Here is a 23324-nt window from a genome sequence, read left to right as displayed (position 1 = left end):
CTCACACAGTCACGTTTTTCAGCTAAGGCATGTGCCTTGTGGCTCTGGGCTGCGTGAGTGCTTTGGCTTGCAGAGCTGTGAGGGCTGGTGATATGGAAAGGGAAATTCTGCCATTGACTCTGTAGTCAAAGCTGGTGGAGATTGTAGGTAACAGCCAGATGGCAGTTATCCTGTGGATGCAGAAAGTTGCTCTCTTGAAAGTTTGCTTAACTTGTCCTCAAAGACAGTAATGGTCTGAAGTTATGCAGCTCAAAGGGATTTTGTGCCATTTGGCTTCAGCCCATACCAATGTATCTGAGCAGAAATCCTTCTAGACTGATCTTGCCTATATAAAGATGTATATCTTAATGTGTCATCTTATAAAATATGTATTTGCTGGCACTTTAACCACTCAGATTTTTGGAGCTCTGTTTTTTAAGGAGGATAAGTTCAGTTTCAACAGTGCCTGTAAACATTTAGGTGTCTGAGCTGGTGGGGAAGATGGGGCACAAGCGGGTTCCAGGTATGCAGAACTGGTTCATAAAGAGCTCTTGTCACGTTAAGGTTGTTGGAAAAGAAATCTTCAATGTTCGGTAGCAGTTATGGTGGCTGAAATACTGCTGAGAAGCACAACAGCATATGCCTGGGTGAATTGTGTGAGATGAGGAGCAGAGACATTGGAAAACAGGGTCAGCCAGAGAGCAGGCTCCACACAGCAGCATTGCAGGGCGAGGGATGAGAGGACATATGTATTGGTTTTGTGCGGCAAGGTTTTGGTAGCGGGGGTGGGTTACAGGGGTGGCTTCTGTAAGAAGCTGCTGGAAGCTTCCCCTGTGTTCGAGAGAGAGCGAGCCCATACCAGTCAGCTCTGAGACGGACCCGCTGCCGGCCAAGGCCGAGCCAATCAGTGATAGTGGTAACGCCTCTGTGATAACATTTTTAAGAAGGAAAAAAAGTTGGGAGAGTGAGAAACAGCCGCCGGAGAGAGGAGTGAGAACATGTAAGAGAAACAAGCCTGCGGACACCAAGGTCAGTGAAGAAGGAGGGGGAGGAGATGCTCCAGGCGCCGGAGCGAAGATTCCCCTGCAGCCCATGGTGAAGACCCTGGTGAGGCAGGCTGTCCCCCTGCAGTCCAGGGAGGTCCACGGTGGAGCAGATCTCCACCTGCAGCCCGGGGAGGACCCCACGCCGGAGCAGGTGGGTTCCCGAAGGAGGCTGTGACCCCGTGGGAGCCCTGCGCTGGAGCAGGTTCCTGGCAGGACCTGCGGATCTGTGGAGAGAGGAGCCCATGGAGCAGGTTTTCTGGCAGGACTTGTGACCCTGTGGGGGACCCGCGCTGGAGCAGTCTGCTCCTGAAGGACTGCACACCGTGGAAAGGACCCATGCTGGAGCAGTTAGTGAAGAACTGCAGCCTGTGGGAATGGCCCACGTTGGAGACGTTTGTGGAGGACTGTCTCCCGTGGGTGGGACCCCACGCTGGAGCAGGGGAAGAGTGTGATGAGCCCTCACCCTGAGGAGGTGAAGCGGCAGAAAATAACGTGTGATGACCGTAAACCCCATCCCTGTCCCCCTTGTGCTGCTGGGGGGGCTTGGTGGAGAAATTCGGGAGTGAAGTTGTGCCCGGGAAGAAGGGAGGGGTGGTGGGAAGGTGTTCTGAGATTTCGTTTTATTTCTCATTACCTTACTCTGGCTGATTTGTAATAAATTGAGCTAATTTACCCTAAGCTGAGTCTGTTTTGCCCGTGACGGTAATTAGTGAATGATCTCTCCTGTCCTTATCTCGACCCGCAAGCTTTATGTTATATATTTCTCTCCCCTGTCCAGCTGAGGATGGCGGAGTGATAGAACGGCTTTGGTGGGCACCTGGCATCCAGCCAGGGTCAACCCATCACAACATAAAACATCGGTGAAGTGCTGTAGGAAAGAGAATGGGCTCAAACTAATACGTGCTTGGTTATTTTAACAAAACCAAAAAGTATGGATTTCTGCTGTCAATAAGCATCAACAGAAATGCTGGGTTTGAGCATCTCAAAGGTTTTCTGTATTAACACCTAATATTTGATTCTAGTCCTGAAGGCCTCTATGCTTGTGTCTTATGTCATGTATTGTAAATTGTTCTTTGGCCTCAATGCACCCGGAGTAATAGAAAGAGGAAAGGCAGGAGTGAGAGAACATTGCAGCATAAGAACAGGCTGTAGGGTGACACTATGTTCACATGTTTGTGCAGTATGGGAACTAAATTGTACTGTGAAAATCTGTATCTTGCTCTGGCTGAAGTCATGAGGCACTTTCCCATAAGAGTGGGATCCAGCCCTGAACGCATTGTGATGCTTGCAAAAAAACCCACAAAAAAACCCCAAGAAACCTATGCAGATGTGGCTTCTCTCTTCTGCAAAGCTTTGATCCTGTGGCTACTGGGAGGGTGGAAAGACTGTTATCTCTCTGCTGAGTATTTTCTCCATTCCTTCACCTTCTGTGTGCAGGGGTAGGCAGAGGGTTGAGCACCCTTTGGAGAGGGCCAAATGTCTGTGATCTCTTGCTGCTGAGGTGCTCCTTGGGATGGGCCTTATCCTGATGGGATGGTTTAGGTGCAGCATCCATGCTGCAGCTGGGGTCCCTGTCCTCCCCTTCCTTGGCAGGGCCAGGCTGACAGCCAGCACCGTGGGAAGGACCCGTAGCTTGGAGTGGTCAACGAGCCCAAACTTGCTCATGAATCATGTCACGGTGAGGCTGGAGCCACCGTGTCCTCATCCAACTTTGCATAGGTCTTTGTGACATGTGGGACATGGCCACAGGTAAATGGAGGGGACCCTGTTGGGTGGTGGGTGAGCATCTACTACCACAGCTGGTGGGCTCTGCAGCCCAGGGCCTAGAAGGTTTTGTGTTGCTGGTGATGGGAGCAGGATGAGATGCTACGTGTGTTGCGGATGCATGGATTCCCAGTGGGGAGCTGGCCACGTCAGGCAGCAAGGCTGTCCTGTTACGGGCAAGTCTCCTCCCTACTGTGCTGGGACATCATCCCTGCCTCCCCTCGCCAGCGCAGGATGCTCGAGGATTGACATTAATAGTTCAATGGATGATGATCTCTTTTCTGAAGAGCTTTCTGAATGGCGTCTTTATTGTAAATGGCAGGCAGGTTTTCCTTCTGCGAAGAAACACAGGCAAACACATGTTTGGATCACGTTTGTTTGTCATATTAACTTGTTCAGTGTTGCCTATAAAATCAATACTGCCTTTTAATACAGAAAGCCCTGGACAAGATGCCCCGGGTGAAAGTCCATGGAAAGAGCGTTCCTTCAGAGAGATGGCTGCTGGGTGAAATGAGCACTGATAGTCTTCAGCGCTTTGGCTGGCAAGCAGGAGCTGCTGTCAAATGAGCTGCAGCTCGATGGCTGCGTTTCCAGCTTCTTGGGCCACTTCAGGGGCATTGCATCGTGTCTGTTCTGCCATCCAGCCAGCACGTGGCACACCCAGATCTGGCCCAAGGCTGGGCTCGTGGATCCTGTGAAGCCTGCAGAGCCATCTTCATCAGATCCTTGGTTTTGGGTGGTTTTCATTCATCATCTGAGCTTCCTAGGCATTGCTTGTTTGAGCTTGGAAATACCTCTTATGCAACAGTATTATACAATGTAGAAAGTTTCTGTGTCAGAAGTACACCTTTTTGAATTTGAATTGCTTTCTTAAACATCAGATGCCAGTCAGGACAATTCTTTTTTTTTTTTTTTTTTCCCCCAGTTTAACTTCATTTGGTTTAGCTTAAATGATTCAGAATTGATTTCAGATAAACTATTTAAGAGTGGTTGCAGCTGCACAGATTCTTGATGCAGCTTAAAAGGCACTGCCTCTTCCCTCACCTTCTCCTTCCCCTTCCTTCCACCTGCTTAATGGTCTTGTTAGAATATGGAACATTTTTCCAAGCTTTTACAGAAGTTTTATAAAAGCTGTGAACCAGAAGTCACAGACTGGAAGCAAGGCACTTTTCCATTTTGGTTTGGGCAGGTTTTTAGTTATGTTCGTACCCTCCCTCCTCTCCTCCTCTCTCAACGCATGGCAAGCGAGCAGTTCCCAGCTGAGCTGTGATGCAGAGCAACACCATGCTGAGGCATCGTCCGTCATCCTGCTATACCCTCGGTAGCTTCAGTTTCAAGTTGCTGCTGTCTTCTAGTTGCCGGAGAGCTTTGCAGCCACCTCCTGCAAGGACCTCTGGGCTGCTGTGCGGTGGTGTGAGTGAAAATGGGGGTACCTGCATCCTCCGAATGCCCAGTGGGATGGGGGGAGGCAGGGATTTCTGCAGGAGGAGGTGGGGAGAGGAGGGCTCAGGAGGGAGAGATGCGTCTCTCGGGTGGCATGTCCCGGTCAGGACCCTGGAACATGTTTTAGCAAAAGCCAGGAGCAAGGATCTGGTCTATTAAAGTCTCATCTGAATACCAGCAAAAAGTATTAGTTTGCTGTGCAATTTATAATCTAAATCAACCTGCGAGTACCCAAAGAGGGGTTGCAAGAGGTGGAGAAAGCTTGAGTATCCTAATACTATTGCTATAAACTGCGACCTTACTGAAATCTGATGAAATGCACTTGTGCAGGTAAAGGGAGAATTTATCCTGACGTTTATACTACATATATAAGGCTGTATTTTCTTCCTGTTTATGCCAGTTTTACTCCATTGGCATTTATTCCTATTGTAAATCACAAAGAGCAAGTTCTTTATTACTAGGTAATTTAAAATAGCTTAAGTTATATTGTTTGACCCTTACAGTAATTCTAAACTATTCCTTCATCCCCTGCCATCTGTGTGCAAATAAAATGGTCAGGGGAACTTTTTCCTTAGGAAAAAGAAAATGTAGGTGGTTTGATTTTTGCTGCTAATGTTGGTGGAAAATTTTGCTAAATTAAATATTGATATAGCTGAATATTTTCAGTGCAAATTTCATTTAAATCAAACCAAAAAGGCTTTTTTTTTTGTCTGAGCGTCGTTGTCAGAGGAACTCTATCATCTTCTCTACTTACCTCAGCAACTTCCAAATCGGTTTTATGTTGGAAAGGAGCAAAGTTTGCTCGTGTCAAGTCTGTTCCCCTTAGCCCAGCCCAGCACTGTTGAGCCTCCATCAGTGTGTGACGTGGGGTGAAGCCCATCGGGGTGGACAAACGGCGCGTGTGGGCAGTGCGCTTTAATCATGCAGACAGGGCAACCTGCTACTTTTTCCTTTCCTGCTGGTTCCTTTCCATTTTGGGTTCAGTTAATGAAGAACCATCTGCTGAATATTTAGGATTTAGAGCTGCACAGTCAGTATAGAGATCTGGTTTTGCCAAGTTCTAGCAGAAGAATGGAGGAAAGTAACTTGTTTTCCTAGGTTTTCTTGGGTGTTGAGTGGAGGTGCCCAGACTTGCAGTGCAAGACAGTCTTGGCTCCTGAAGAAGAGATGGGATACAGTAGTCCTCATTTTCATTAAAGACCAGTCCTGTACTCCGCACCCACAAGCTATGCCAGCCTCTTCATCCTCAAAGAGATACTTGGCGTTGCTCCAGAGGGAAATAAAACCCAGAAAACCCCCTCTCACGGTGCTGTTTCTCCTCTGTGCGGCTTCTTCCATTCGAGGAACGACTCAGCCTGGGGATGCTGCAAGCCTGCAGCCTTGGGGGGGTCCGTGTGCTGGTGACCACCTTGGCCCGATGAGGGCAGCCCTGGGGCTGCAGCTCAAGCGCAGGGGACCTGGGATGTCCCCCCGCTGTGCCACCATGCTAGCGGCTCCCACAGAGGGCAATTAGTGCCGCCTTAGATGTGTTATTTTTCACTGCAGTTTAATGTCATTTGATCAAAGCCTTCGATGTTCCTTGAGCAATAGCTTAAACCTTTTTTTGCGCCTACGTCGTCCTCTGTGTAGACTGAGTGCTCATGTGTATGTGTGGTGCGATGTTAAGCCTTTTGGATCTTGTTCTTAATATTGAACAGGCATTTATGAAATCAGCTATAATTTAAAACTATCAAACACTTTTGTGACTTACGAGGAGCTAGATAATGAGGAGGATATTAGGTAGCCATATTCTTATATTTTGAGGTTGGAAGAAGAATTTATGCAATCATTATTTTTTTACAAACATTTTGAAGCATATGTGGATATTTTCATTATTGAGTGCTATCTTTAGCTCTTCCAATTAATTTCAAATTCCAGGAGTCCATATAATCTGACAGAGTTTGCTGTACTGAGAAATGTATTAAGGACAGCTTATGATACGCTAATTAGGAGTGCATTTAAAGAGCCAATAATCTAATAGTTTTGAAGAAATCTGCTTATACTTTTTTCCATTTTCATCTGTTATTTCTCAAGCATTTTGTTTTCTGAGATCACAGCAGCAGTATAAGGGCAAGACTGTCAGCTGCTGGAAATCAAAGTACTGCTAGTGAAGTTGCTTAGATGCTGCTGAATTACTCCAGCTGAGGATACGGTCCCTAAAGCTCAGCCCTCAAGAATTCATCTGCTGTGCCTTCGTATTTCTTGTGTGAAGTTCTTCCATTGCCTGTGCATTGAAGTCAGTTGTGCAACCAGAAGTTTATTGCTTTGCCTGGGGAAATGTGCAAAAAGAACTGTTAAACTCTTCAAACCAAGGCCTTGTTCACATGAAAATACACTTTGTGATAGATGTAAGGAGAGAAATGCAATTGGAACTACCTTGACTGTCACCAGAATCTGTTTCACATGGAAATACTAATTGGTACTTGACTCTGCAAATTATTTTATGGTGATAATGTCTATATTGATATGAAAATAAAAATCTGAAGAACTGAATCATGAGATCTGAAAAGGTCCTCTGAATCTTATTTCCCCTGTGGCTGTTGCAGTGCTGGCATCCTCAGAGGGGACTTGCTCTATCACTGTATCTCTGTGCCTCAATGTCTACACAAAAATCTGGGCAGGCAGATGCTGCTTACTCATTACTCATCTGTTGCGGATGTTTTAAGTTCCAATTAAAAAATGAAAATTTGATGGAATTCCTGAAGGGGGGGGGAAATCAGTAGTCTGACAAAGTATAAGTTTAATCACCATGTTTTGGATTTAAAAGTAAATTCAAGACTTCTCTTTTGATGAAGAAAGAAAATTTTAGAAAGTTGGTTGGTTTGGTTTTTTTTTTTCCCCATCTGCCATTCCTTTTCTTCTTTTTGGTACTGTTGAATGGATTTGCTCCCAGGAGGAGGGGTGAGGACTTTGTGATCTTACATGACCAAGCCCCAGTGACTGGGTCAAGAAAGGAGTGGGGAAGGGCTGGGGGGTCCAGCCAGGCAAGATTACAGGAGAATCCCCCTTCTTGCCTTCATCTTGTGCCTTAGCTCCTTGTTAGGGATTGAGCATGTGGAGTGGCTGCCGGCTGTGATTTCCTGAATGATGAATCCTGTCTCTGGGTTAGCCTGTCCTCAGAAACCCTTTGGTGACCTAGGTCCTGCATCTCTCTGTTTTCATGCGTTCTGCATCTAAATTTGTTGTCAGGGCAACTGCAAAGGTTTGAAAACAGAATAAACAGGACTGCACACTGACTGTTTGAACATGCATAGCAGATTTTTTTTTCCCTTAAGAAACCCCCACCTGGAAGGTGTGGATAGGTAGATTACTCTGCCTCACCCTTTATAGGGTCTGCCATTCTGCTTGGGCTGCAGCTATCGGACATCCAGTACTATGAGTGGATGACCTCATGATAGGAACTAAAAAATGTCTTCTTTTTTCATCTGAATTGAAATGATAATAGGGAGCGGACTGTTCGCAGGATTTGCAAATTAATTCTGCAGCGATGGCTGATGTTGGCTTCCCTCTGTTCATAAATAATATGGTTTTGCCTTGTGCTGGTTAGCAGAGCTCAGCTGTAAGAGGAGCTTTTAAACTTTTGGGCTTTGTTCTTTAAGTGTGGCAATAGGCAAAGCCAAATGTCAAGAGTTTACAATGGTGGCAGTGTTTGACTTTGTCACGCTGTTGTATTAAGTAACAAAAAGACTTAAAAAACTCTTTCTAGTAATTTTTATAAGACCTTCTTTTTCCAAATGCCTTTTGCAAGGAATCTAAATCATTCTTGGGCCAAGGTCTTCGGTGACAGTGACTTCTGCATCAGCACTGGGTACATAGCTTTTTGTGCACAGAGTACAATGCAAACTGGAGTCGCACTCAGAACCGTGCGATATGGGTTAGATGAGCCGGTCGGCGTGTCTGACTGGCATATGCTCCAGGCATTTTGCCTTTGCACTGCTGAGATCTCTAGTATGGTTTCACAGTAGAATATAAGGTTGAAGAAGTTGAGAGACAGATTGCGTTTAAGTGTGCTACATACAGGAAAGCCACATATCCAGCATGTCAGAGGGTATTATTGACAATAGAGAAGCTGCAAGAAATATACTCATCTTTTCCCTTATCTCCCTGTTTTTATTCTTAAAGCCTGAGCCCCAGTGCTATGCTTCATCATTGCACTGAGCGCATGGTGTCTAAAGCAGAGCAGAGCTCTTCTGCTTGATAACATTTTGCTTGCATTCCTCTGCAAATGCCCAAAGAGCATATCAAAGGCTGGGGGCTCCTATCTGCTGGTCCCAACCCCTGGGAAGTCACTGCTGGTTGACTGTAACAGGGATCAGATGTGGCACTGCTCGAGTGCATGCTGCTGCTGAACTTGAGGGTTGCATAGCGTATTGAAAAGCACCGGTGATTAATTTTGGCTAGGAGAAATGAGATACATTTCCCACTCTAAATGCTTTAACAGGCTTACACAAATTTTGCACGAAAGGAGCGACTCTGTAATGAAACTTAATGGCTAATTGCACTCTGTTAATAAAATTGGAGATGTCATCAGCCACTGAAAAGGGACTGGTAAATCATATAAACAATAATACACAACCTAATGTTGCCTGAGTACCAAGGTGGGAGTTTAATAATTTTCATCATTAATTTTTATTGATTTGTTGATCATTCATTGATGCCTATTCAAATAAATCACAGAAATGCTGATAGCTAACTTAACTCTGAAGGCAAGCTACATATTCAACGGCACATCAATACTGAGCTATTAGTTTTGGCTTCCCAGGGAAATGAGATCTATGGGGAGGTGATTTCTGTTTCTGCTGGTCTGTCTGTCAATCCAAGTGGCAATTAATATTGAAAGGGCTGGGCCAGTTTGAAGCACACTTGATGGAGGAGCCTCAAAGACTGCTCAGCTGCTAGATCTCATGGAACTATTTCCATCTGCAATGGTTGAACACAAAGGAGTGTCCTAACAGTACTACTTCCAGGAGAAAAATTGCAATGTGAGCTCATCTCCTAGTAGACATCAATGAATTGCAAAGTTGATAGGGCAGGGACTGGCTGACAGATGTTATAAATTCCCCAGTGGCAGGAGAGCTTCAGTGAGAGCTTGGCTCATACCAAGCCTCTCCCTAGAGGACCAGCCACTGGAAACTGGGCTATTTTAAACATCTCTTTCTTAATTCCTGGTAGCTCTTCCAAGCAGGGTGGGTGGTGGGTCTGTTGATCCTGTACTGCTGTCAGTTGTGTGCGGGCAGTCGGCGCAGAAAATCACGCGAGCATCAAACTGCGTTTGAGGACCTCCGTCCCCTCCATTTTAAATGCTTCTCTGCAGCTCTCTTCTGTACCAGCACAGCCTGTGCTTTACTGAAGGGAAGGAAAACAGGCACTCTCTTGCTTCTGCTTATCTGGCCTCATGGCATGCTTTGGCCAAAATTTGGAAATGTGTTGATTTATGCTATGAGCAGGCAGGATTTTCCCTGGGCTGCCTGGAAAAGCTCCCAAGCAGCTCAGTGTTCCAGATTTCCTTCACAGGAGGAAAAGGCTTAGGGCTGGCAGAGCCCCCATTTCTGCTCCCCATGCCGGTGCCTGAAGGAAACGGGTGTGTTTTAAGGCAAATCACCTTGTCCATTGCAAAGTGATTGAAATGGGGGTTGCTGACTTTTTAAATGCCAGATGTGGTTGTCACTGCATGGTTGAACCGATTAAGCGTATTTGCAGCTGAAGTGGTTGGGGGGGTGGAGTGCTGTGCTTTGTGGGTCCTGACAAGTTGCTGCACTATCCCTTGACCAAGTGGAGGCATCTGGCTAGTTGACTTGGTCTCCCCAGACTGGTGCTGACTTTCTGAAGAGCTGCTGTAGGTTAAACACGCTTTTCCCCCAGCTCAAACCTCGTGGGGTCTCTCACTTTGAGCTAGTTTTCCGAGGAAGCTTGGAAGATGAAGGCTGTATAAGCTCTTCCTGAAGAAATTGTGCCAATGGCCAGTACAAGGGAGGCATGAAAAAAAAAAAACGCACAAGACAACGCAGACCTACAATTCCTTTCTGTTCTGTCCCCAGTTTTAAATGGTGTTTGGAGATTATTGTGCCTATGAGGACTGCAGCACCTGGCTCACCTGCTGAATTCCTCATCTCCTCATGCATGTTCTCATGCTTTCTCCCACCTGCTTGCATTCTGTATCCCCCATAAACATTTTAATCCTGCTGCCGCTGTCAGGTTTTGTTATTTTTCCCTGGGGAAACTCAGTCCTGCTATTTGCCCTCTCCCAGGAAAGCTGGAAGAATAGCTTGGTCAAGAATGAGATTATGCTTTTGTTCTCTCCAGGTAAAATCCATGTTGGTGCTTAGTCTCTTGAGATCAGCCTGCTTCTGGATAAACCCAGCTCCTGCAACTCGGTAGCACAACGGACATGAATCAGTTCAGAGCAAACAAAGCATGCAGGCAGTCCATAAAGTGGAGCAGGGGCTGGTATGCTTTATGTACGCAGGTCCTCCAGAATTTATGACTATTATAAAAATACATGGTTTTGCTTAATCTAATCTTATGCCAGTAAGAGAGAGAAAACAGCTGAACTTTATGTTCACTTTTAAGAATAAAAATTAAAACAAACCAATCGTTGTTAGTGATACAGTTTAGGATCTGGGGGAGAATCAGAGTCCTGGATGTGTTGGTTGGAATTGGCTTTGAGGATTTGAAGTGGGACTGTTGCCAACCCTAGGTCAGGACCAAGTCATCTACCAAGGCCTCAACCTCCAAGGAGATGGCATTTCCACAGCTGGTCTGGATCCTCTTCTCAGGGGATACACTAATTTTGTATATTCAAAAAGAGTTTGTACAAAATCATCGCTATCGCTGTCTTTTTGCTAGTGTTAAAGGACCTTTTAAAAACAAATCAGATAGAGATGACCACTTTCTCTCTGATGACAAGTTCTCAACAAGAAACACAGTTTTAAAAGGCTCAGTAGTAGAAAATACTATTTGCAATATTCCCTCCCAGGCTATTTTTCAGAGCTTGTGGGTTTGGTGGGGGTTGGTGATGGTCAGGTCGCACTGTGAGCTCCTGGGTCTGCCACCCTTGGACAATGGGGAACTCCTTCTTGGTGACCACTGGTGTACTGGTGGGTTGTGTGTGATGCTGCTGGTCTCCTCAGGCATAGCTTCTCTCCTGAAAGCCTGGTCCTTCTCTCCTCATGGAGCATCAAGAGAGCTTCACTCCTCCAGGGAGTGGGAGGATTGGGCTTAGTCACAAGAACCTGACAATCTCTTGTACAAATAAACCAAAGGTTTATTATTTAATTCAGACAGTTGCTTCAAACAAGTCAGTTCCCATAAATAACTATTTCTCCCCCCCCCCTTGGTTTTTAGGGATGAACTAACAGAGGTCACAAGCTGTAAGAACATGCTTGGTTAATCCTGCTTAGCCTGTGCAGCCCTGGGCAGGCTGGTTTTTAGCCGTAGCTGCCGGGCACTGTTACAGCTCGGGGTGTGCAGCCTCCCTCCCACCCCAGAGTTCCCAAGGCTGGCTATGCATACTGGCTGAGCCTGCAAAACTATCATAATCCTGGAGTACAGGAGCTAATAGAAAAATGAGTCATTTTCTTGGTGCTTCTGCTGTCTGGGTCGGTTTTTTGTTTGTTTATTTTTAACTGTGTTACTCTTTTCCTACTGAAGCTAAAGGGAATTACACAAGTTTTGATAGTGCCTGGAATATATAAAATCTGGTATAATAGGTTTCTAGCTTTATATAATGGAACATATTCTAGTCATTCAGCAGTCACTCCTACACCCAGTGTTTCAAAACAAAGATGCGAAAACTAGGTGTGAGACATTGAAGTACAGGAAACACAATTTTAATTCAAGAAATCATTTTTCTTCCTGAAAGGAGGTTTGTTTTCTTGATAGTCCCTGCTTACCGGGACAGATTTGTGCTATCTCACAAGAAATGCAAATTGTTGTTTAAAAAGCTGTTTATTCTTGCTTAACACTATAAAGCAGCATTTTTTTCATTTGCATTCATGTAAGGTTATGTATTTTAAAAATCCTTTTTAATATTAAACTGTCTCTTTTCAGTCAGCAAGCTAAAATGAAACCCTTTCTGAGGCCCCTACAGCATTTAGTAAAACTTTCATTGCTGAGCCAAACAAGAACAGGCTCTTTTCAGGACAACGTGATCCCTGTTGCTGGCATTCACGTGGATTTTGAAGCACCTACAGCACTTTCTCCTGCTTCAGGACACCCTCATAAGTCATATTTTTATTGCTTTTGCTAGGCTGATGAGAAGTTAAGTATTGCACATATATGTGTTTGAAGTCTGATTGTGGCAGTGCTCTGAGGCAAGGCTGGTCATCTTTTCTGCATCTGCAAGCCACGTGGGGCCAAGAGTCCTGTCCACCCCACGTGCTGGCATGAGCAAGGAAAGGAGGAGCTCTGGGAATACTCCTCAAGTTCTTTGTGGGCAGTGTTGCGTTCAGCACTGGGACAGGCTGCCCAGGGAAGTGGTTGCGTCACCGTCCCTGGAGGTATTTAAAAGATGTGTAGTGGTGGCACTTGAGGACGTGGTGGACTTCGCAGTGTTAGGTTAATGGTTGGACTCAATGATCTTAAGGGTCTTTTCCAACCTAAATGGTTCTATGATTCCTTCTAGCCAACCCTCTGGGCTGTCTTTTCTCCCACAGCTGGTGGTTCAGGCACCCAGCAGCTCCCGATACAAGCGTGGTCCAGTTTCTTTGAGTTTAAGCAGCGCTTTGCACAGTTTATTTCCATCTTTACCCTAATGAGATGCCCATGGCTCATCTGCAGGTGGTGGAGCACAGATATGGTCCTCCCGGTGAGGTGCCCTGGCTGGGCATGCATCGCTGGGTATCGCTCTTCCAAGTCTTGACGCTGCCAAGCTGTGCTTTGCGATGGCAAACCGGGATGGGCTGGGCTCCAATGGCTTGGGTAGCTCCAGGGAAGCTGAACTTGGAGCTTTTCCACCTAAACTCAGCTAACCCCATTGTGGATCCTGGAGGTACGTACAGGTCTGCGGAACAGACAGTGATTTTTTTTGTTCACTACGTCCTAGCATTATGTTAAAGCACGGGTCTGGGGAAAGGCATTTTAATGTTCTTATTGGATGCCAGCCCCAACCTCCTTCTGCTTGGTTGTGCTCTGTTGGTTCATCAGAAGTGCCCTGTTATGGATGTGCAACGACGTGGGCCTCAGCATGGCTTTGAGCAAGGTGTAGTGTAATAGTGGCATTATCAAATTAATAGGTCCAGGCGTCTCTGCACCTCAGAGTGAATCTCAATGGATCTTGCTTCATTTGCTGCTATGCTTGGCTGCAGAGGGGGATGGGAGGTGGAGGCAAGCTAATTTTCTGCCAGCTTGTACTAGCAGTAAATGAAGCTTCAGTTGTTACAGTGGGACAGGGGAAACTACACGAACCATGGGAAGAAGGTCCAGAGCTGGCCTACTCGGAACATTCTTGGTGCCTGCCTAGAGCTCCTGCCATGGATCTTGATTCCCTCCTTGCCTGCGTCTGTGATTCATCACAGTCTCAGCTTAATAAAATTTCAGGTTTCCTAAGAGGGACACGACCTTTCCATGTTGTGCTGGGACCTGTGGCTGATTTCTGTAGCATTATACATACATATATGTGCAGTTTCTTTAGGGCTGAATCTATCTCCTTGATGCTGCTTGTCATGAACCGTGCTGCCCCACTTTTCTTGGTTAAAATTACATTTCTGAAAGATGTTTTGTCAAAGTGTGCAAATGGGAGTAATGGTTAAGAATTCAGGATTCATTTCAAAAAGGTGATTTTTAATGTGTTTGATTTTCATGTGTGTCTGCCATTTTAGGTGGGGGAAAGTCAACACATTACTATATGCTCAGAACAGCCAAATAAGTAAGACATGTTTACTGCTAGACTATAATACTGTTGAAACAGGTCTGGCAACATCATCTGTTTTGTGATGCCAGGAACAACAAAGTGTTGCTTCAATTAAGCCCGTCACTTGTAGATCATTTCTTCTCTTATTTTAGAAGATTCATTGAACCTACTGCCTGCAATCTGTAGGTTGCAAACCACTTAAAGAGCTGCTCAGGGAGGAAGATGTAGTGTAGGAAGGTTTCCCTCTACACTTGTCTTTACAATTCCCCCCAAATCAGTGCGATCCTGGAAAGATGCCATATTTGTTGTGTGCAAAGGATGTATCAACCTGACGTGTTGTGAACTAACCAAGAAATCACGACAGTGTCATTCTCTGAGCATGCAGGAGTAAGAGGCTGGGAAATTTAGAAGTACCAATTGCAGGGGCTGCTATTTTAATACAGGAAGCGTGGAATACGTGCTTTCTGTGGCATGGGAAAATGTGACTGCTGTGCTAAGCTTTAATTGCTGGTTTAAGGGTGTCAGGCAGAAGCAAGAATTACAAGGCAGTGCGTCTCAATGACTTTCTTTTTACTTGTAGCGAGGACCCAGTTTAAAACCAAAACAAAGAAACTCCTTCTCAGAAATCCTGCCTGGAAGTTCTGTACCAGAGGGATGTTTTCTCAGGGCTGATACTCCAGGTGACTTAGTTTGTATTTCCAAGGTCAAGAGAGATACTATTGCCATGAGTATGCCCCATGCGCAGCCCTGGTTGAAGTGGAGGTACCCGTGTTGTCCTCCCATTTCTTTTGGGAGAGTAACTTGGCAGTCAAAAATCTGTAAATCTTATCAGAGTGTGTGCATGAGAAGAGCAGTCCATCTCCTTGAATTGAATTAGCTGACCTTTTGATGGGTGAAAGAAAGAGCAAGAGGTAAGTCAGGAGATAAATTCCTGCAAGAGCATAGAGGAAATTATTCTTAATTCTTTGCCTTGGCAGGGACACATGATTGTGACCGAGCAACGGCAGTTGCATTGGTAGCCCTTCGCTCCTGCAGAAACGGCAGCAGAGATGGTATATTGCAGTGAGGTCTCTCTGATGGCTCAGCTGAGGTAGAAAGAGGCAGAGTTAGTACGAGAAATGTGCGTGCATTAGGAAAAGGGTTTTCTTTGACATGTGATGATATCTCTGATATTCCCAGACAATCCACAAAAATCCTTTAAAAAAAAAATTAAAAAATGCACTGACATCAATTAATTCCATGTATAGAAAAGGGAGCCTGTCTTACACCCATATGTACAGAAATATGTATGGTGGTTGGGATTGTACAGAAGTCTTTCAAAGCTGGGCTCTCCCACCTGGGTGGACATGCTGGCTGTCCTGGCAGGCTGAGCAGAGAAGGGACTGAAATGTCAACGGGATTGCTTTGTGTCTTCCCTGGCTCCTTCGGGTCTTTTCAATCCATCTATGAAGAGTGCAGCTTTGCTTACCAACTTTGCTGTGTGCTGCTAAACAAAGAGGGATAAATGTTTAAGGGCACTTAAATGCTGAGGAAGAATAAGTGTTGAGTTGTTGAATGGTTAGAGCTAACTAGAAACCAAGTTCCCGTGTTTTCAGTAAGTATTTTCTTCTCTGAGTTTCATAGAAAACTCATGTTAAATGAGCTTTTTGCAAAGGATGCTCTATATTTGTGTTCCCGTAATTAGCTGAAGGCTGAGACAGCACCAGTTAAGAGTGGAAGCCATCTGCTTTGTGGCTGCTGCCAGGCATGGAGAGCTTCAGTGTTACAGTTCCTCCCAAATGTAATTATCTCTGGCCACAGTTATTTGCTGGTGAAAAGTTCTGCTTACACATACAGAGATTTGGTTGAGACCTTGTTGGAAAACAACGGTGAGAGACTTAAACTCTGAACAATATCAGAACTCAGGTTCTGTAATTATTTCCTTTAATCTGAGCAACGGTAAGATCTTAATGATTTATGGAACTTGTAGGACTACTTGAAATGTAATTAAAAATGATACGTACGTGAAATAGGAGACCCATAATGATTCTGCTGGAAAATGTAGAATGTATTTGTGATGAAAAAAAATGCTTCTCTTCTGGTTGCTTTCCCTGGGCTTTCCCCAGCATCCGTCGTGGGGAGCAGCGCTGGGACTGGAGCGGGGCACGTCTGCGTGCTCAGCCTCTGTGCTGCAGGGCATCAGCCCCAGCTGCACGTGGGCATGGTTTGCTTATCATTTCTGTGGTTTTACTCTGCTGCTCTGCATCAGGAGCCTTTCCATGTAAAACCAATTAGCAAGAGTGAAGCCCCCAGTGAATTTCATGCAGTTCTGCAGCATAATAAGGAGGAAATATTTTTTTTTTTAGTAAGAGAATATTTAAAGTAATTGCACATGTGTTTGTAACTCTCAGAATTAAGTTTTCCCATACTCATATCAGCTCTTAATTCTACTAATTGCAAATGAAGTGACCAGGAGTCTCAGTGGTGTTGCCATGATGAATGCACTGCCCTATGGCAATAATTCTCATCAGTGCAGAGTTTAGAGTATTTTGCTGCAGGTAACGTGGGATTTGTGACATCCTTTTCCAACTGGAAGTTAGGTGATACTCAGTCTGCTAATAAATTTATTACTGGACCAGCCTTTTTTTGAAGGTGTAGTATTCTTTGGGGGAAGTGGGGAACAGGAAATGTTAGGCAACTAGTTTTCATTAAATAAATATTCAGGGTATTGATTACATTCTTCATTTTGGGTCCCAGCTGAGAGAAATGCCAGGCACTTAACACAGGAAGCCTTTGGCTAGAGGCTGTGTGATGCTGACCTGTGTGAGGGGCTTGCCCTAGCAAGGGCTCTTGGAAATCAGTTGTGACATTCCTGGTTCAATCCGTATCATGCAAAGTGCTACTGAGCAAGCACAGGTCTTCCTGTGGAAATGTTTGAAATTACTACATTTGGTTGAAACTCTTAAATATCTTCTCTTTAGTATTTCTTTATTTTAATTTATCTTTTAAATAGCATTATGGCTATATGTTACCTTCAGTAGCCTTAGCAGGTAAGTGATAGCAGGGAGAGGTCCGTAGTTTAAAAGGTTCCTGTGTATCAGTACTAAATATTTTCTGCTTACTTTCAGCTTATGCACATGGTAGCATCTGTCGTGCGCTCTCTTTTTCTGAGCTGACCTTACCTACCAGACTAGCAAGAGAAGGATGAAGTCAACTTTTTTTCCTCTTTGGTTGGACTGATTTTTGCTACATTGCTTGATATTTGCCCATATCTCTGTGACTTAAACTGTGTTTCCGGAGCTCAGGAAGCTGCCTTGATTGATAGCACTAACATAAGAAGGCACCGAGCTAATTAAATCACACTGCCGCTTCCCAAGACTGCTGTCACAGGCTGACCTAATTTTGACGCTACAAAGCTTATCAGAAGAGTATCTATTGAGTTAGGGGAACCATAACGCTGTTTCTAGGAACAGATAGATCTATTTTATCCCCCCCCCCCTTTTTACAACTCATTACACTGCTGTTTATTGTTCCTCCTGCTGAGTAAGTATTAAAAACTTATGATCTATGGCATATGGTCTCTGTCTGTTGGTATCTGTTTCTGGAACGGTAGGTATGCTCCAGTTCAGAGAGGGATGGGGAAAAGGCTGTGACAACTCTTCAGACACGAATATGGGCTGAGATCCTTGTCTCTGTTATGAACTTTTCTTATTTAAAGTGATTTGGAATAACGAAGCCATCATTGTTGCATCTCCTGAGTAGGCATAATCTGCTCTCCTGCTAATTGCAGTGAGCTGCTGGCGGCTGGCTGAAGCTGGCAGGGACCCTGTTTCGTGCTGGTGAAGCACAAGAGCAAACTCGTGCAAGGGTTTTGTGCAATTTCTTTGTTGTTCTTGGTCTGATGCGTGCGAGTCCAGGTGCATAGATCCAAGATGAATCAATACATACCAAAAGGTGGAGGTGGCTGGGGACATGTGGAAAAGGAGGAGGAGGAGAAAGACTTCACCTTCTTGCTGTCACTGGAAGACTGGGAAGCTGAGGATGCTTTTTGTGGAGGTTCAACCCTCTTCTCAAAAAAATAATTTACCCTTCCATCTGTTTTTAGTTGGACAATGTCACAAAGTCACATGTAAACAAATATCCCATGCCCCGGAAACTTCTGAGTTTAACTTAGAAATCATGAATAAATACTTTTTAGATTTTGTGCATCTTCTGTCAGTTAGGAAACAGTGCAATCACAGTCGCATAGACTTAGACTTTTTTTTGATAAGAGCTGAAATGGCCATTCATTAATAAGATTACAGCAGCTATTTTTTTAGAAAAATACCAGTTATTGTAAAAGTTGTGATTAAGGTCAAGAGAGTTACCAGCACGTTAAACAGAAAGGCAGACTGGAGCACTCCAGTTGTGCAAGGTCTCTTATTCGCACCACAGCTACACAAACATACTGTAAGTCATGAAGGATCTTCTCTCCGAGTATTATACTAACTCTCATTTGTTTATTTGCTTTTTCTGGGTGACCAGCTTGGTTTGAAAAAAACCCCTCTTTTCTACTTACTCCTGCAGTGCCTTAGAAAATAGATTTTATTCTGCACGTTTCCCTTCAAAGGTAGCTAGCATTCATCACGGCGTCAGGTTCGTCCTTTGTCTTTATTAAGTGCGCCTAGATACCTGTATACATATTCAACTTTGGACATTTCTAATTTTGCCTTCACAGAAATTTTTCTGATTTTTTTTTTTTTTTTTTTTGGGTCTGTGCTGTCTGGGGAACTTGTTGCAAGTTGAAACCCAATCACTTGTGTAGGCGTGTATGTGTGTGCAAGAGACAGGGAAGGGAAAGAAATTGAAATTGCTGGAAAAGAGCAGCCAATAAAGGGGGCTTATGTAACGTCAACATATAACGAGATACGGTGAAAGGTCAAGCTGGCACCATTTTTCATCTGAAAGAAGAAATCTCATCGCGCTGCACAGCTTCTTTGCAGCAGAAGTTAGGCGGGGTTGTCCTTGGGTTTGTTGTTAAGGCTTTTCCTTCTGACCTGACACTTAGCTTTCCTTGCGTCCTGTGCGCGCGTTGCCGGGAACAGCACTGTGATGGATTCTTTCATGCAATATTTACTGCCTATAATCACAAGACAAATTCTTCTAAAGTGCCACAAACAAAATAAATGCTAAGTATATATTACTTTAATGTCTCATCTGCTATTAAATCCTTGGAGGCATATTTCAGAAGTAGCTGTAATGAATATTCCTGCAGTAGAGAGGGAGGTGACATTTCATAATTATGCAATGTCTTCTAAACCATAAGACTTTAAAACTCAAAGAAGTAAGAATGTTTTTTATTTTCCTTTATTCGTTTGATCTCCTCTTAGAGCAGTGTATTCTTTTGCCATAATAACACACAAGGGGGTATTTTTTCTTTTCTATATTGCCTTCCCAAACCTAATGGATATGGAACAGTGGCATAGACACTAAAATGAAGGACACTTCAAATGTAATTTGAAGTTATATGAATGTAATATGAATGAAAAATGTAATATTAATGTAATATGGATTTAAAAGGCAGCAGGATGTTGGCATAATGTTGCTGACTCTTCTAATTTTATCAGAAGTCTCATGATCTATGCTGAACCTTGTTTTACCTTTCTGCTCCGTGGCTCTGCTTTAGCATGTCAGTATTTTATTATTTGTATTGTGGAGATCATACAAGCCCCAGTGGTGGCCCAGAGCCCTGTTGTACAGCGGCTGTGCATGGCAGAGCAAGGAGGATGCTCTGTGTCCCAGGACATTGAACTCTTGAGGCATGTGGAGGGGAAGCAGCTCTTCCTAGCACAGAGAAAGCTTGGTGGAGCATTAGGGCTGCTGTTCTACTTAGAAAAAATATTAATAATTAAGAATTAACAGGTTCTTTTAAGGTCAGAGTGTGACATAGGGAGCTGACTCCTAAAGAAGGACATCTCTGTCCTTGCAGGAGAGACAGTGAGCTCCATGGGAAGAGCAACCTGGATCTATGGTACAAAGGGATGGGGGTAGATTTGATTTTTTTTTTTCTTCTAAGCAGTAAATAACATCTCTAGCCTTGCAAAGTGCCAGCTGTGTAATCGTACAGGGAGGGTGCTGGGGCTGCAAAACAGTTCTCCTGAGCAGTAGGAAAGCAAAGCTGAGGTAGCTCCTGTGTACGGAGGCAGGTGGATACACTTGCCTGACTAAAAGTGACCATAGGCTGAGTGTTGTGTGTATATTCAGTCATCGCGTCGTACTTGGAAATAACTGATGCTAGGGAGCAATTTTTGCTGGCCTCACAAAACTGCCAAGAGCAGGGATGCATTGGTCTTCAGCCTGTATTCATCTTTGCTAAACAGGGGCTGCCTGCAGATGAGAGGAGACGGCGAGCTGGTCTTTGAAACTCGTCGCGCGGTGGCTCGAGGAGCAGAGCTTGCTGGAGGCTTTGCTTGAGCTCGCTGCCGATGTCGCAGCTGGAACTGCTGGGCCACCCCTGCCTGACGGCAGGCTGTGAGCCTGGGGTGGGGGGGACGACGCTTTTTGCTCTTGTGCCCACTTGGTTAGTCTTGAGTGGGCCCACCAAGCTGTTGTCTCGGCCGATCTGGTGGTCTTCTAGACCTGCGTCACCTCGCACCGTTAGACTTTGTGAGCGCACCAGTAATGCGGGAAACATCCATTCCCTGCACGAGCTCTTCTGCCTGGGCTGTTGCTCTGCAGAGAGGGTCTGCCGAGGACAGATTTCTTAAACACTTACTGAAGAGGTTAACTTGGGCCAAGCATGTTGAAAAATGAAAAAATATAGTAGGCTGAGTTGCACAGGGCCAACACAAGGTAGTTGGGAATATCAGGCTTAGTCATTACAGACTGAAATAATTATTCTCTTCCTGTTCATTTAGTTGACCTGACACTGTCCTGTTCAGGGTCCTTTGCTTGAGTCTCATTTTCTTCAGCCTCTGGAGAGCGAGGGTCAGAAATTTGAATTATTAGCAGGCTTGTATCAATTCTAGGCATTGTGCAGCAGTTGATACCACAACAGACTGCGTCTACTGGGAGCCGTGGGGGGGTCAGACCAGTATTGGCACGGTCGTGGGGGGTCTGCAGGGGTGCCACAGCGATGCACCCTAGGAATCCCATGTGCCTTGATGTGGGTGTTAGCTGAGCAATTGCAGGTTTTTCAAAGAACCAGCAGAGTGGTGCGAGAGGGAGACGATGTGCAGCCCAGAGCCCTGAAAACGGAGCTGCGGTCTTGGGCAGGGGGGTACAGCTGCTGCAAGGGACTTGGGGAGCACGCACCGATGTGATCCCAGCAGCACGGGGCTCCTGTCTGTGGGAAACTGGACCGGGAGCTCGACAGCTTCGAGTTCTGTTGGGCTTGGCTCTAATTGTTCTGCTTGCTGGTTGTGATTTAAGACTTCAGTTAGGACTTTAAGATGAATCCACTTTTACTGAACAGGAGCAGCGCACAGATGAGCAGAGAGGGTGAAATACCAGGTCTTTAAAACTCTCCAGAATTAAATTTTATCTCTTCTGCTGTTTAGTTTGTTACTCTATTTGGCAGTAGGACTGTAACTCAGCTTTCTTATCCTATCGATCCACTCTCTGAAAATTTTAATAGTTGTGAATTTTGCGGTTCAGAAGTAAAGAAAATCGTAGAGCCAGGAACATGCTTTGGAGACTTGCCAAAGCAAACCAGTAATTTGTACCTGTGGTATTAGCAACAACATTGCAGTTTTCCTACATGTACAACCCATAAAACAGTGTAACTTCCTGTAGTTCAGGTTGCATATACAAGAAAATTAAAGTAAGGGTTCTGCTTGAATTTAACCTCTGGTCCAAATCCTGATCCCTTTGGCAGCAAGAGGATTTTGGTATCGACTTTGAAAGGAAGCAGCATCAGTCCCACTGTTTCTCCTGCTTAATTTTAATGGTTTAATTAAGGCTTCTCATTTGCATAATGAGTGTGATAATGCATTTAGAAAGATATATAATAAAAGAGAACAATAACGCGGAGTTCATTTGGAAACGGAAACAAAAATAACTGGAATGCAAATGAGATTGCAAAGGTTTTGTTCAGGGGATCGCTAGGTATTAATAAATACCGTGGCAATCCCTTCTGGTGCCCGATACTCGCGTGCTGAGTGAGCAAGGGGATTCTCCGTGGTGAAAATACTCGGCTCCAGCCTCGGTCCTCCCAGCTGGGGGGTATGCAGGGATCCCAGGCTGCTGCAGTGGAAATGGGTCTGTGCAAAGCCCGGGGGTGCAGGCGATGACGCTCACCTGGTTTCTCTCTCTGGGTCTTGCAGCCCCCCCCACTGTGCGGATCGTGCACTCGGGCCTGGCGTGCAACATCGAGGAGGAACGCTACTCGGAGCGGGTCTACACCATCCGCGAGGGCGAGACGCTGGAGCTGACCTGCCTGGTCACCGGCCATCCTCGGCCACAGGTGAGCCCCCGCCGTGCCCGGTGGCAGCCTGCCACTGGTCACCGCACCTCTCCTCTGCTCGCTCTGTCTCTGAGCCCGGGTAGGTTGGCTTCATCTTCTGCTACGGACTAGACTGGTGCAGGGTGCTAGACATCAACACAATGGGATCCCAGGCGGGGTGGGGGGATTTGTCCAGGCTGTTGGTTTGATATTGAGGTGTTGCAGAAGAAACACCAACAGCAGAAAAGTCTATGATTCTTTTTTTTTGAATGCCTGGCTAGGAACGCGATACTAAAATCAGCAAGTCTATGTTGTCCGTTAACATGGGGTCCCGATGTGGGTGTTTGAGATCCATGGAGGTTGGTAGAAGGAAAGGAAAAATAAATGCGAGGGCAGGGACAACTGCAAGTAGACAGTATGCACCAGAGTGAACAGCTGGAGTGGGGGTACGTGAGAGCTTGGGGGAATCTCTCTGCGTGCCTGGCTGTTGGATGTCATTGGAACCACAGCGTTGCAGCCCTACAGAAACAGAAGTCAAACAGAAAGAAACTACCCATTTCCAGGCCTAGCTCTGTTTTATAGCATCACATTCAAAGCCAAAGAGTCTTGTCAGCCTGTGCTACAGCTGCGTCCCCTGTCACCCTCCCCCTTTGCCCAGGGTACTCTGCTAACAGGTTATTTTTGATCGGGACTTTTTAAGACCTGTGCAAGTGTAATGCTTTATTCTGCCCCCCTCTCTGCTTTTCCATTTCCAACTTTTCCTTTCCTCTTTGAACCAAGCCTGCTCTCTGTTCCCTCTTCT

General features: G+C 45.2%; 1 protein-coding gene across 1 annotated transcript in view; it reads left to right on the top strand.

The window, feature by feature from the left end:
* MDGA2 (MAM domain containing glycosylphosphatidylinositol anchor 2) overlaps positions 1-23324 on the top strand; it is a 382446-nt gene that overhangs the window by 114652 nt on the left and 244470 nt on the right. The window contains exon 2 of the mRNA XM_075029427.1: positions 22404-22543. Within this exon, the coding sequence (XP_074885528.1) occupies positions 22404-22543 (140 nt within the window). The remainder of the gene's footprint in view (positions 1-22403; positions 22544-23324) is intronic.

Source organism: Buteo buteo, chromosome 6 (genome assembly GCF_964188355.1).
Source record: "Buteo buteo chromosome 6, bButBut1.hap1.1, whole genome shotgun sequence".
NCBI classification, from domain to species: domain Eukaryota; kingdom Metazoa; phylum Chordata; class Aves; order Accipitriformes; family Accipitridae; genus Buteo; species Buteo buteo.
The sequence above is the reverse complement of the archived record's forward strand: the minus strand, read 5'-3'. Positions and strand labels throughout refer to the sequence as shown.